Source organism: Tribolium madens, unplaced genomic scaffold (assembly GCF_015345945.1).
Source record: "Tribolium madens isolate multiple individuals breed KSU strain unplaced genomic scaffold, Tmad_KSU_1.1 Scaffold_7;HRSCAF=85;Tcas5.2_LG10, whole genome shotgun sequence".
Taxonomy (NCBI): Eukaryota; Metazoa; Arthropoda; class Insecta; order Coleoptera; family Tenebrionidae; genus Tribolium; species Tribolium madens.
The window spans coordinates 5,155,569-5,170,135 of record NW_025401050.1 but is presented as its reverse complement, the minus strand read 5'-3'; the positions used below and the strand labels follow the sequence as shown (position 1 = coordinate 5,170,135).

General features: G+C 35.6%; 1 protein-coding gene across 1 annotated transcript; it reads left to right on the top strand.

Annotated features, from left to right (window-relative positions):
* Positions 1 to 572: 572 nt before the first annotated feature.
* Positions 573 to 2,495, top strand: LOC123009781 (histone acetyltransferase type B catalytic subunit). The gene is made up of 6 exons (XM_044406299.1): positions 573 to 878; positions 927 to 1,011; positions 1,063 to 1,325; positions 1,375 to 1,719; positions 1,944 to 2,209; positions 2,263 to 2,495. The coding sequence occupies exons 1-6, from the start codon at positions 770 to 772 to the stop codon at positions 2,422 to 2,424; spliced, it is 1,230 nt and encodes a 409-aa protein (XP_044262234.1). The 5' UTR covers positions 573 to 769; the 3' UTR covers positions 2,425 to 2,495.
* The last annotated feature ends 12,072 nt before the right edge of the window (positions 2,496 to 14,567 follow it).

Genomic DNA, 14,567 nt, shown 5'->3' with positions numbered 1-14,567 from the left:
AAGCAAGTTTAAGCCTTGTTGACTCTAATTCGAAGAATAAAATGTTGTGCTCAACTCGTTTGAGTGTAAATCGGATGCTTTATTCCACCTCGTGGATGGTAATCCACTCGTTACACTCGTGATTTAAAAATCCACTCGATGAAATAATGCGTCCGATTTACACTCAAACTCGTCGAATAAATAACAATTTCGGGATAATTTTGCGCCCGTTATGTAGCGCCACTGTCTTTTTCAGATTTACAGCATTTTGTACGTGATATGCGCATAAAATTGTCGCTAGCCGACTTGATTCTCTCATTTCGTAAATCTTTTTCTGATAAGCTACTGTTTTTCAAATTCACGTTTTTTGTCAGATTTGACAGCGCACAAAATCGGCGGTAGTCAACTTGATTCCGAAATAATAGTCTAATTAAAATAAACTTGCAATTTCGATTTGTTTTTTTACGATTTCAGATATAAAATAAGGGAAAAATTCATATTTTTTTAATTTTTGCCCCTGTGGTTGATTGGGTGATACGCCCCTGTCTTTTTCAAATCTCCCGCTTCCTCACTTGACACTGTTGTGACATGCGCACAAAATCGCGCGCCAGTCGACTTGATCCCAATTTTGTCTCGAATCGGTTAAATGTGGCCCCAAAGACGTTCAAAATTGCTCTAAGTGTCTCAATTTGCAAATTTCTAGTTTGAAATCACCTATAAACCGTTTCAATAATTTTCTGCGATTTGTATCTCATTTTTTGATCAAAAAAAGACGAAAAAAAACTTCTAGATGGCTAAAAACAATCTCAACGGAGACAGTGATGTTTCCTCGAACTGCGAGGACGACGAAATGGTTTTATACAAGAAACTGAGCCTCAACGTGATCACTTTTCGGACCGGTAAGGTTTCTAAAAATTCTAATTAAATTTTTATTTATTGTCTTGTAGTGCGAAGCAAGGACGATTTGGAGGGCCCCCCTAAGAAGGGCAAGTCGTTTAAGCCCGAAATGGCCCACCAGATATTTGGGGAAACGTTCGTATTTAAATTTTTTAGAGTCAGAAAAACCTAACCTCAAAGTTTCAGTGAGATGATTTTCGGGTACAAAAAACTGGCCATAAACCTGTTTTATTTGCACAATTCGGCTAAATGCTACATCGACGTGCAAGCCAGTGGTAAAATTCCTGAAAACGACGCGTGCAAAGCCGACGATATCCTGAAAACGTTAAATCCCTGGCTACCTGAAAACTACCGGACTGACAAAAACGATTTTTTGGGGGATTTGGCCGTCGAGGACCACAGTATTATGTTTGGGGACGTCATTCACACATTCCCCGGCGAGTCTGACCGTAATCTCGCCTCAAATTATTGAAAAATCACCAAAAATTGAATTTTTAGAAACGTACAAAGTAACACTTTGCGACCCTAAAAACCCAGATTTCCGCAAGTTCCACCAACGTTTTGAGACCCTAATAGTGTGGTTCATCGATGGGGCTAACTTTATCGATTTAGAAGACCCCCGCTGGACCATTTTCTACGTCTACGAGGAGGCCCCAAATGCCCACTACACCCCTATCGGGTTTTGCACCGTTTACAAGTTTTTCCTGTACCCCAATGGAACGCGCCCCCGTATCTCCCAATTTTTCGTGTTACCCACGTACCAAAAGCGCGGAATTGGCACAAAATTGTACTCCGCTGTCTACAATTATTTGAAAGAATTGCCGGACTCGGGCGATATTACAGGTTTCTATTTTCTACAAGTGCAATGTTGGCATTGCTGTGTTTTTCTCCATGTCATTTTTGACAGATAAAATTGACGTTTTTCTAACTAGGAAAAAAATTTGTTACCATGGTAATTCTCAATTTTAATAATTTTGCGCATGGAGAAAAAAATAGCATGTTTTATTGTGCATAAAAGTGACACTTTTAATCCTAATAAAGCTATTTGCTAATAAAACTATTTGCAGTGGAAGAACCTACCGAAATATTCCAGAAAATTCGCGATTTTTGCGACAGTTTCTCCATTTATAAGAATTTAGAACAAAGTGGGGTTAATATAAGTACGCAAAATCACAAGCAAATTAATGAGTTTTTGAAAAAACATAAGATTTGTAAAAGACAAGCGCAGAGGGTTTTCGATATTTTGGAGTGTTTAACGGCGCATAAAAACGGTTATAAGGAGTATGTGAAGTTTACGGAGGGGATTAGGAGCAGGATTGCCAACGAGATTGAGGTGAGCGACTAAAATCCCTAGTTATTCCACTAAAGTTAATGATTTTTTCGCAGAAAGAGACTAAGGGGAGTAAGAGGTTGTGTAATTTGGAACGGGTTGGGGTAATTACCGAACCTATCGACAAAAAAGCCATCCTTGATGCTGAATATAACAAATATGTGGATAGTTTGGAGTGGCCTGTGAATCGGTTGAGAGCACAGTTGGCAAAACAGTGATCTGTTTATTTATTTCCACTTTTCATCATTGCATGTTTCATTTTTCTTTAATAAAGGTTTTTTCTACTTGGTGTTTTGTCTATTTTGCGTGTTTAACGAACTCATTCGGGTGATTATGCCCTTTTCAGTATTGCCAATTCCCCGAATGTGTGGTGGCGTTGAAAAAACTGACATTTTATGATTTCTAGTGTCATTCTCGAACAAATGGTGCTTAAATGATGTTTTGTGCAAAAATTTCTTTAAAATCTTGTTGCTATGGTCTGCTTCTACCCTTTAGCAATAACTATCAATTTTCAGAATTATTTTTCTGCTCTATTTCACTACAAAAGCGCTGTTGCAATTTTTTCTTAATAACTGAAATAAAAAAATATAGTTCCAAAATTACGTTTATTTACATTTTTATTTAATTTAATATTTTTGGAGCTAGCGACGCTTTTTTAAAGAATTTGTTGCACAATAGTATATTATAATACAGAGTGGTTATAAATGATTTTCATCTAGCCAGCTGTGAATTTTCCATGTAAAATAAAAAATGCCGCTTTACGAAAATAGGGGTTCCTACTTGTTGGAACTCAAAATTTTACGTTTACTAAGCCTCCACTTCGAAAATAGAGTTCAATTATAAACTTGTTTTCTTCCAAAGTATACATTATTATCAATTATTATTGGAAATTAGTTGAAACAATAAAAATTTAATCAACAACAATTTATTATTAATTAATAAGTGACACTAATGACAGAACTAGAGCTTTCAAAAAAGTAGATCTGCACAAATTAAGTTACATGCAAAAAAAATCCAAAGCTGGCTAGATGAAAATCATTTATAACCACTCTGTACTAGTTTATAAGCAAGCCTTTAAAACTCGCACTACGGGTTTAGAGCACGACGCGTCAGCGGAGTGCTTTTAACGTCGTAAGTGTTTTAAAGGCGCTTATAAACGAGTGTTATCCGCTATTTTTTATTATACCTGCCCATTTACGATCTTTTATGAGCATTGAAAAGATGGGAATTTACATAATAAAATTAGTGCCAAAACGCCCCTTTTTTAGTGCTATTGTGGTGCACGGGTGTATTGTTGATTGCATAATCTAGTTGCAACTGCCCATAGCTTGCCAATATGGCGGCACCAATTCTCCTTCCATCTATCCTTGTTCTTTGGTCTATGGTTCAAGAAAATAAGGTTATGTTTACGAAAACGCCGGTAATTTGGTGACTGTAATAATTGTCATTTTCGTAAATTTTGCGGAAATGGTGCTTAGTGTGTTTTGTGAGTCATTTTTCTGTGTAAATGTGAATCTGAATAAAGGTTTTGTGTAATTAATAAAACTTTGCAAAAGTCGATCAAGGTTTTGACCATTCCTTGTGCTGTACTTCTGGGATAATGGTAAGTACTTTTATTGCGTAAATCATTTTAAAAATTGACAATAACCAACAACATCATACTGAAGGAAAACGAGTTTTGATTTCGTTTCTAGAGTAGGTAGTTTTATGAAAATAATGCTAAACATCGACTGATAACAGAACATTCAGATTCCTATTTTCTTGCTCTTCACAAAGAACCACAGGTTTTTTATTTTTAAGAAACGAACCTATTCGTCTCAGTTGTTTTTCAATTCGACTAAATTTCCAACGATTTGGGTGAACTCTATTTGGGTATTTTTCTCTAAACTGTCTTTCAGCTTCCGCTCTATTTTTATTGCACTTAAAAAACACTTCAAGCTAATTTACCAATTCGTCGTACTTAATATCATCCATTATTAAAGATCTCAATAAGATTTATTGACAAATTAGGCTTTGTCAAACTAACAATTAAACGGTATCAAAGTATATTGCTTTTTGCATGAATACCTTGACAAGTAAAATCCGCCTACGTTGCAAAATTTGCAATAGAATTCAAAAATTTAAATTGTTCTCTAAGTGCATTATTTAAATTAAAATGTAATAAATAGTGGTTTACCGTATCCGGCTACACCGGATGTGCCAAGGAAATTTGATGCATTTACTAAGAAAGCGAGGAATGAATAGTATTATTTAAAAATTTAGTTTTGAAAAAAAAAAAGTAAGTTTAAGTGTTATCGGCCGGGGCGACTTGGACCGAAAACCCTGTATACGTTTGTTTTAATAGTTCTTACAAAAACCCCATGCCAATTCAATTGGATTATTATGACATTAGTATGGAGGTAATCTAAGAACTTTATGACCATGTCCTTTAACAATTCATCCACTTCATACTTGATATAATTTTGATTGGTCAAGAATGGTTTTATTAAATCATAAAATTGTTTTTTTTTTGTGAAATTTGCTTTAAAAGAGATGTTGTGATCAGTTAACAACTGCTGTATAGTAGCTTTTTTTGGAAGCAGAAGATGGTGTTTTGTCAAATTTCATAGAATGGTACGGAGCATAACAACTACTACCACCTTCCCTTCCAAATTAACTGCAGCAGGAATTAACTAATTTTCTACCCATTTGATGAATATTTCTCTTGTTATCGTTTTGTGATAATCACTATCATTAATTTTGCTGTCCAAAAATAAATTACACTGTGGCAGAAATTCAGAAGCACAACCTGCATGTAAAATAGTGTTAACGGAATTAAACTCAACTCTCGCCAAATTCGTTTATTTTGTCCAATTACAATAATTATTCACACCCACCAGACTAGCACACCATCCAGTCGTCCTTTCTCGTCACTATCTTGACCGGTCGGTAAAATCGTACCCTAGCAGTACCAATCGGTACTGCTAGGATTCACATTAGTGAATCTTTTTCTTTCACTTTAAAATTTTTTAGCAGAAGTGTCTGTTTTGTGTATCCATTGACGAACTTGGCTACCGTTCTGATAAATCCAAGTTTTATCTAGGTACACAAAATAGACTGGTTCACTTACAGACGCTTTCAAAAATTCTAAATATCTTCGTAGAATTTTTTTTTCCTGTTAATTGTGGTTGCTCTATTAATACTTTTCTTTCATCTGCGATCCTATATGTGTAGCCCATGGATTTTAAAATTTTCGTAAAAGTATTTCTTGATTTTTTGTAGTCCAGCTCGCTTCTGGCATAATTAAGTGTCGTCTTGACACTTCACTTTCTCGTATTTTTTTTCTTAAATGAACTTTCAATATTGCTTGTTGATAAAGTTCATTCAAAGCTTGTCGACGGAGTTGGAGATTCATTTTTTTGCCACAATCTTGTTGCTGAAGGTAACTGCTGGATTTATCTCTGGTTTTTTATACATAAATTTGTGGATTGCATCAAAAAACTTCCAGTACCTTTTTTTTCCCCGTGCTATTATTGTTTAATAATACACTTTTATAGGTTCGCTTTAGAGATTTCCATTTTGTCTCCGTCATATTTGGGGTTATTTCTAATTTGAACTCTTTTGTGCACTCACTTGCGATTTTGCGTCAAACATTCATTCTTCTTTATTTCTTTTTTAAATTCTTCTTGCGTGTTAGGTGCTGGATTTTTACTCATTGATAACGTTAAACACTTATATTTATTTAAAAAGAGTTTTCACAATTTTTTTATAACACTTGAGTATTGTTAGGACTTTTACTTAAAGGTAGTATGTAAGTCAAATTATTTATTTAGAGAGTGATTTTACAATTTGGTTATAACAATCAGAATGCCCTTAAGTCTAAATATTACAATATATATGATTTCGGCGTTACCATCTACTTAAGCTAAGATAAAAGAACATTGGTGGTAATCCTAAGTAAAACAATTACATTGGTTGGTTTAGAGAGGGAGCCAATCGTTAACTATCGATATTTTACGTGATACATGTATTAAGAAATTAATTTGGAAACATTTTTAAACACGGTATAAAATCATTACAATTATTGGATTTGTCTGGTGTTGGATTTTTGGAGATCGTGTTTTTACACCGGACATACGTGATTTAAGAAACTGTTTCCCTAATAGTCTTTGGTTTGAGTCTATTGAATTTATACAGTATGTTATTGAAATGCGTTAAGAAAATTTAAACGGTGATAGAACTCATCAAAACAAATTACTTTTCTTTTTACCATTTTTACTCCTGCTGAGAATTTGTTACCATCGGGGCTTTTGTCCTGCCAATCCTCTACCTCATCTTTTTTTTTTCGTTAACTATATCTGTTTGGACATTGATTTCAAATGTACAGTTAAATCGTTTTGCTAAGACCTACTAAAAATTTTATTACTTTTAAGTTAAATGCGGTATTGTTGAGAGTAAACTAGAGGGTAAACATTCATAAATCAGTGGAACCCACCCGGCTTGAGAAACGAAGGAAACAGGTCAGTTTTTAACAGGGTCGGATTATTTACTTTCTTGTCTGAAAGAGAAGACACCAGTTGCTTTCCAAATTCTGTAATCCTTTCTAATTAAGTAGGTATATTCTATTTTCTGTGGTAATGCACTGGATCTAAAAAATTACATTGTCCTTTTGCATGAGTTTTTTTAATGAACGCATGTAGCGTCGCAGCTTACTTAAAATATTTTATTCTTCGACACTGTCAAAATTTACGGTTTTTCTCCCGTGTAAGGAAGTTTTGACAACTGTTTGATATTTCTCAAGACAAAATGTCAAATTATTTTTAACAGATTTAAAGCAAGTTTAAGCCTTGTTGACTCTAATTCGAAGAATAAAATGTTGTATTCCACTCGTTTGAGTGTAAATCGGACGCTTTATTCCACCTCGTGGATGGTAAACCACTCGTTACACTCATGGTTTAAAAATCCACTCGGTCAAATAAAGAGTCCGATTTACACTCAAACTCGTCGAATAAATAACTATTAATATTTTGTTGTTATTTGATGAAGTCAAGTAATTTTTTTAAGAAATTTGAAAAGGCCAGGTGGTTAATGACAAGCCTCTTCACTCTTTACATTAAGATATTTTATTCTCACAAAAATTCGTTGGCGGGCGAATGCTTTAACAAGGTCTTAGGGTATATCTGTGTTTACTTTGGATTGTATGTATAAAGATTTTTCGACGTGAGTTAAAAGTATCTTGATGAAGCTTTTTAAAATAGTTTTCCATCAACTCTACTTACTGCATCCAAGATTCTGACGGTTGAATTAAACCACCAAAGGATAAACTTTCTATCCAAGAAGGTACAACATAAGAATGTTGAAGATATTTTTTGGCGAGGTAACCTGCAATATACATAAGTCCATCCTTTTCGGCTTTTACCGCACTGCCAGAAGCAGATGAATCACTTGTTGAGCTAGTAGTAGAACTACTCTCGTCAGGAATGTCTTCGAAATTGAGTTGCGGTTCAAGGACTCTGACATTTTTAATTTTTGCTTGTTTTAATGCCTTCGCGAGTAAATATTCTTGGTCTTCCAGTCCATGGTGGTGTTGGTCTGCGTAATCCCCGGATTTTTGTCTAAAAGAATCATACGCAGTCTATAAATGGCATTTAGAGGTGACGGGTGGTCGTAGAGGCCGCCTCTAGTACGTAACTAAAACACATGCCTTAAGCAAAATATATCACTTTAAGTCCAAGCACTTACCTGAGATAATAAGTTCTCTATACAATATTGATTCATGCGATTAGTTACAATGAAGGAAACATCTAAAGAAGTGTTTAGATGTTTAAACAAATCCTGCAGCGAGGTTATAGAAATTATTATTACTTTTTGAAAAATTTGCAACGTGTTTTTTCCTCCACATCGCATACCAGCTACAGTCATTTTCATTTCATTCAAAATGACGTTTTGTTGCTGCATATCTGTACCATCTGGTTTTTTAGATGGTACTTTAGCTGACGGTGTGTATAAGTTTAACATATCAAACCAGTTGTTCAGTAGTTCCACAAGAGCTCCCAAGTTCGTGGTTTAAAAATCCACTGGGTGCAATAATGCGTCCGATTTACACTCAAACTCGTAGAATAAACAACTATTATAGGAAATAATTTTCACGCCGTTTAATGTTATGTAGAAACAATAGACTTGAAATAAGTGGTTTCAGTTGAAGTTTTTTTATTTTTTTGGCCAATTTTCGTTCCTTGGTGTATTCTCTGTCACCTTTCCTTTATGCCACTTTTTCTTTAAATCTTTGTGCATTTAAATATTTTAGACGCATAAATATCTGTTGGAGACTAAATGAATGAACTAGATCCTTTTCCACTAGCAGGGTTTTCTTCCAAACATGTTGGATAGTTCGATGTTAATTTTTTTTTGACGGTTTTGAATTTATCTTTATGAAAATGCCTAAAAAATGCCTAACCTTTTGAAGGTTGCGAAACACATCATTTAATCTCATGAGGAGTAATAAGATTACTTCTCGTGGGAGGTAATATGCAGGATAGCCAACCTTAACATTACAAAAATACCGGGAATTTTTTCTTTCAAATTGTCAAGTTGTGCATAATATTTTGCTGAATTAGTATTCAATTGCTTTTGTAGCAGTTTCTTTTACTTCTGGAAGAATACACTGCTCCATTTCGACGATTTTAAATCCGATTCTTGGATGGCCTACCACGTTTGGACCTTAACTTTGTTAGAATTTTATTTTACTCAAATTTTTAACTGAAAATAATGTGATTGTGAATAAAATAGCATACAAAACCCGGTGGTAATGGCATTACCCCTTGTGCTATACATAAGCACTCGGGATAATGCCATATTTACCCCCTCGCTTGTAATGTACTATTCCATTGTTTTAACTTTCTGTAACCACAACTCAGATGGTCCAGTTAATATTCTCCATATGACAAATTCGCAATCCACGATGGGGCACTATAAGAATAAAGGTTTAAAGTTTCAAGAGTTTTCGTCGTTATTCCCAACTGATGATAATTTTTTGCATGTTTCCTCGCTAAATATCCAGCTATATATACCAAACCATCTTTCTCAGACATATTTTCGGCCGATAAGGTAGAAGGTGCGCTACTAATTCTAGTATTAATTGCGATGTCCGATAGTTCTTCCTCAAGTGTAACACTTTGTGGTCTTGGAACGTCCAAATGTTCAAATTTGGTTCGTTTAATAGCTTGGGCAACAACGTATTGCACTTCTCCTGTGTCGGGTAATGATTGAATATTTGTGTGTTTCAACAATGCCTGGATTCTTTCCCAACAGTATCTTGCGTATTCTATGTAGAACATGTAGAGGAGATGGGTGGTCATGTAGTCTGCCTCGCGTTCGTAACTGAAACAAATGTAATGTCAATAATCATCAAGTTATTATTGTACTTATTACCTGCGAGAAAAAAAAATTGAGGCAGTCTTGATTTTTCCGATGAGTTAATAGTGTATATGAAATTTCAAAATGCTCTTTCAAATCTAAAAATAAATTTTTAAGTGAGCATGACATTACAACACACTCTTGAAACACCTTAACGCCTTTTTTTGAGCCACACCTCATTGTTTAATTAGTCATTTTCTCTAATAATGCACCTTGCATAGGAAAATCCGTTCCGTATAGATTTTTTGTGGGAACATTAGCATGAGGAACATAAGAATACATTACGGCCAACTACGAGTAATTGTTGATCAACTGCATAAAGTCTCTCACATTTGAATCCAATTCTTTATTAGGTCCTGGCTTGTATTGCGTTAAAGCAGTAGCAGTTATATTGGAAAATAATTGCGCTGCTAACGACACGTTCTGTCTTAGTGCTTTTTCACACGTTAATTGTTGCAATGTCAGTTTATGGCACTGATCTTAGTATTTGAAGAGATGTCATCTCGTTGTGAAATGAATGCCGATGATGTAAAAATTTACAATACCAGTGAAAACTATTCCACCCTGGCAGCAGATATCTCGGCGGTGTGTCAATGGTCTGACACATGAATGCTTCCGCTTAATGTTAAAAAATGTTCTGTGTTATATTTAGGGTCTAAAAATTCAAGGCACACATATTTTATGGCTAACAACGAGTTAGCTCAGGTAGACTCAATTCTCGACTTGGGTGTTAGAATTACATCCACCCTTTACTGGTCTGTGCACGCTGCCAATGTTGTCAGAAAGGCAAACAAAATTGTTTTCCTCATTGGTAGAATGTTTTCTGGTTCAAAACCTGTTGTAGTTGCCAAACTTTATAAAACGTATTGAGGCCTATTCTGGAGTACGCAAACAGTACATGGACTCCCATGATCCAAAGAGATATAGATTCCTTGGAAGCTGTGCAACGTCGCGCTACGAGAATTCCCTTTGGTCGTCTTATGAGAAGCCTTATGACAGAAGGCTTCAAATTATGAAGTTACCTATCTTATTGGCAAGACGTAGAAGAGGTGATTTGATAACAGCCTTCTATTCTACAAAAAATGTCTATTCACCAATAAGACACTTCTTCCCTTTGCATCTCGACAGATGTATCAGAGGGCATTCTTTTAAGCTCTCCAAGGATAATTTCCGTACAAACGCAAGGCAATTTTTTATAACTAATAGAGTTTTCGATATTTGGAATGCTTTACCAGCAGAAGTTGTGTTGTGTGGTAATATCACTCAGCTTAAGGCTAAATATGATTCCCTTGATTGCAATAGGTAATTGAAATAAGGAATGCAAAAGTTTCATATATCGGCACCTTATCATCGTTAGCGCGGGCATAACAGGCTTCGGTCTCTGCCCGATCGCAACATGCTAATAATAATAATAATAATAATAATAATTTAATACAAAATTGTCTTTGGTGTCGAAGAACGGATGGGCGTTGTCGTTGTGTTTCTCCAAAGTGTTAAATAAATATCATGACATGAGTACTTATCGATCTTCCATTTTTTAAAAATACCAGGCCTTTCTTTAACTAAAGATTCCAATTTCTGTGTGAAGTTTGTGCCTCTATCAGCAAGTATTGACACATACCGCGGAATTTGGGCTACTTATCATTACTTAATATTCCGTAACAAAAACTATGTTTCGAAGAGAGGTCTCGTCTATTGGTGTCATGTTATAATTGTAACGCGGAAACGTCATCAATATCGCCGAGTCAGCTTCTTGAACCATAATAAATACCCGGAATATTAGGTAGTCGGGAGTCGACATTTGAGTCTACTTTAGAGCCTAGTTTTGGGTGTTACTTGTTCGCCTTTAGCCGAGATCGTGATTATCGTAATTTGGTGTGACATGTGCGCTTATTGGACTATGACTGCCCCACAACAGTAAGTGTCTTTCTAGTCATTTTTAAATAAACCTTTTATACAAAAACACACCCATGACTTTCAATCCCACCCTGTGACATACGGTGGAGGCGCCTTTGTGGCAGCGTATGACAGTATTTCATCTCTAACGGCGTAACTTGGTACACTCAGAAATTTCAACATCTTATAGTTGGTTTTGCACTATAAAAAAAACAAAGACAATTTTTTTTTTAAATATAGAAAATTACGTTAACTTTACCCTCTATTTTTTTCATTTATAACTGGTGTTCGAGTTCTTTTATTTGAAGTTCTTGGATTTATTCTGGATGAGTTGATCCTTACTCTGGATGACTTGATCCTTACTCTGGATGAAAAAAACTAACGTGAATTGTTGCTCCTCGGACAAATGGTCATTGAGCGACTTTGGTGTCGTAGATAAATCCTGAAAAGACTTTGTTATTTGTGGTTATTTATTAATCAATAATTTACCATCAAAGACAAATTCTTCTCCTTCTTCTTGTACTTAACGGTGTTCAGGCAGTTGCCTATATCACCAATGACAAATTATAAAAATTAACTTCTAGTGAGCGACCTTACTATTTACACCACAAGGCATTAATCAAACAATCTACTGCAAAAAGCAAGTCATGCTATGCATAAGTTACCTACTTTACAATAGAAAATTAGGACATGTATAGGAAAATTACCTCAGAGCGGCACTTCACGAGGACTTACGGACTAGCATCTAAGGAACGGGCCATGGGTCGGTTCTAATGTGAGGGGACTTAAAAAAATTATACAAAGCGTGCAACTGACCGTAAAAAGCAGCCTACAGCTTTAACTACTTGTGCATTTTACGTCTTTAAAAGTCATAGTCACGTAGGAGTGGAGAAAGGCCATATGCCAGCACCTGTGAATATGTGTAACCGTTTTCTAGAATCTCCTCACAGAGTGTACAAGTAAAAAAGAGGTGCGACATAGATTCGTATAAACCACATTCACAGAAGGGGTCATCTTTAACACCAATACCAAATAAATGTGCTGCAAGACGACTATGACCCAAGCGTAAACGACTAAGCATAGTCAGCTCAAGACGTGTTAAGCCAAAATCTGCCGAAAATCATGGTTTGAGAGTAACGTTAGGTTGCATACGAGCACCTTTTGTTAAAGCGACCTCATCCCACTTTCGCTGCCACTCCTTGATCAATTGTACTTTCAGAACTTTGTGAAAAGACGTAAAGTGCAGTTTAGTCACTGATAGGGGACACATTTCCGCCGACTTCACCAAAGTGTCTACGATTTCATTACCTTGAATTCCTATATGGCTTCGTATCCAACACAATTTTTTAAAGACTACATATTTTTTTACCGTATAGATAACTTGCCTGATCTCATGTACCAATCATTCGGTTTTATGCGATGCTTTAAGATTGGCCACGGCTTCCAGTGTGCTGCGAGCATCCGTGAAAATCACCCAATGCACTGGAGCATCACGGATTTGTTCTACCGCTACCAAGAGAGCCATTAATTGTGCAACATAAATTGACGCCTCCGAAGGTAATTTGCCTTGGTATCTTATATTTAAGGTTTCATCGTAAAATGCAAATTGCGTCCTGTCAGGATTATGAAGTACCGAACCATCTGTATAGATGTATCCGGAGTCTGGTCATCGCTTGGTAATTTCACTGTGCCACTCCTAAACTATCCTTGTCCGCCTTACTAAAACCCAAATTAAATTGCACAAAGGGACATACAACACAAGGGGTAGGAAACTGCTTCTTTTCAATTTTAGGCCCCACTCACTCACTTAACTGCTAGAAGTTCTCTAACAATTCAGTCAGTTGTCTAGATAGATACTTTCTATTTTCACGTGACTCTTTTAATATCGTTTCTAAAAGTCGAACAAATGATGATTCATTAATTGCTAGATGTTTCAATAGAAAACTTGTAGTCAGATATTTTCTGCGAAGCTCGAAGGAGGGGACTCCTGCTTCCATGTGTAGACCCATAAGAGGAGAAGATCGCAGTGCACTCACACAGATTCTCAAACAGTGGGCTTGAATCCCATCCAATTTACTCAATGCTGACTTGGAGTCTAGATCTAAGAAGGGACTGCCATATTCCAGGCATGAACGCACCTATGCCTTGTGGCAAAAAATCTCAACGCCGTAAATATTTTAGTCTCAATTGAAACGCCATTCCTATACCTAAAAAAAATATGAAGTTAAATGTTTGAGATAATTGGCATAGTTTTAACATATACCTGATTGTTCTGAGATACGGAGATAATAATTCGATAAGTTCTCCCGCAGCATTCTGCTTCGTCGGGTATTTCAAACACATTCGACATCTCCCTGTTTCTTCTTCTTACATGAGCATAATCTACATTTTGTCGTTGCCTAAGAAGGGCGTCCACAATCGGCAACATTTCATACAAACATACTACCATTATAAGAACAACCACAATTAAAGCGTTGAAATATCAAAGGTGCTAAGTGCTAAAAAAACAAAGAGAGTTTATTATACAAAAATAGATTTATTTGAAATTTTTCGTACATAAGAGTTTTACAAAATAATAGTTTTTCACAATTTATACCGATTCTTAAGAATAACTAAACTTTACAACAAAATAGTGACATAAATAAATGAAAAAAAATATCGAAACTTGCAAATTATGAAACAGGCTAAGTGCCTTATTGAATATTAAGGAGTTCCTCATAAAAATATTGATGTTCTTCCTTTAGTAAATATGCGATCATGGATTCTAAATGTTTTTTTTATTGTCTCCAATTTTATTTTGATTGGGTAACACACTAATTGCTACATTCGTCAAGTCAGACGCTTTTTTCCCCTTCTCCCCAAAGCGAGGAAGGATTAGCACTGGGTGCGCTTTCTTGCAGCCGGAGGTTTTTATAAGGTTTACTATTCGGATTTCGTAACCCAAAGGTTTGGTATAAATGTTGTTACTTCAATAAGATGTAAAGTCTGTGTTCTTTGAGCTGTTACGAGAGCGATCAAGGTTACTAACTTACAAGTAAGCTTTTCTAAATTCAGAGATTCGTTTGGAGAC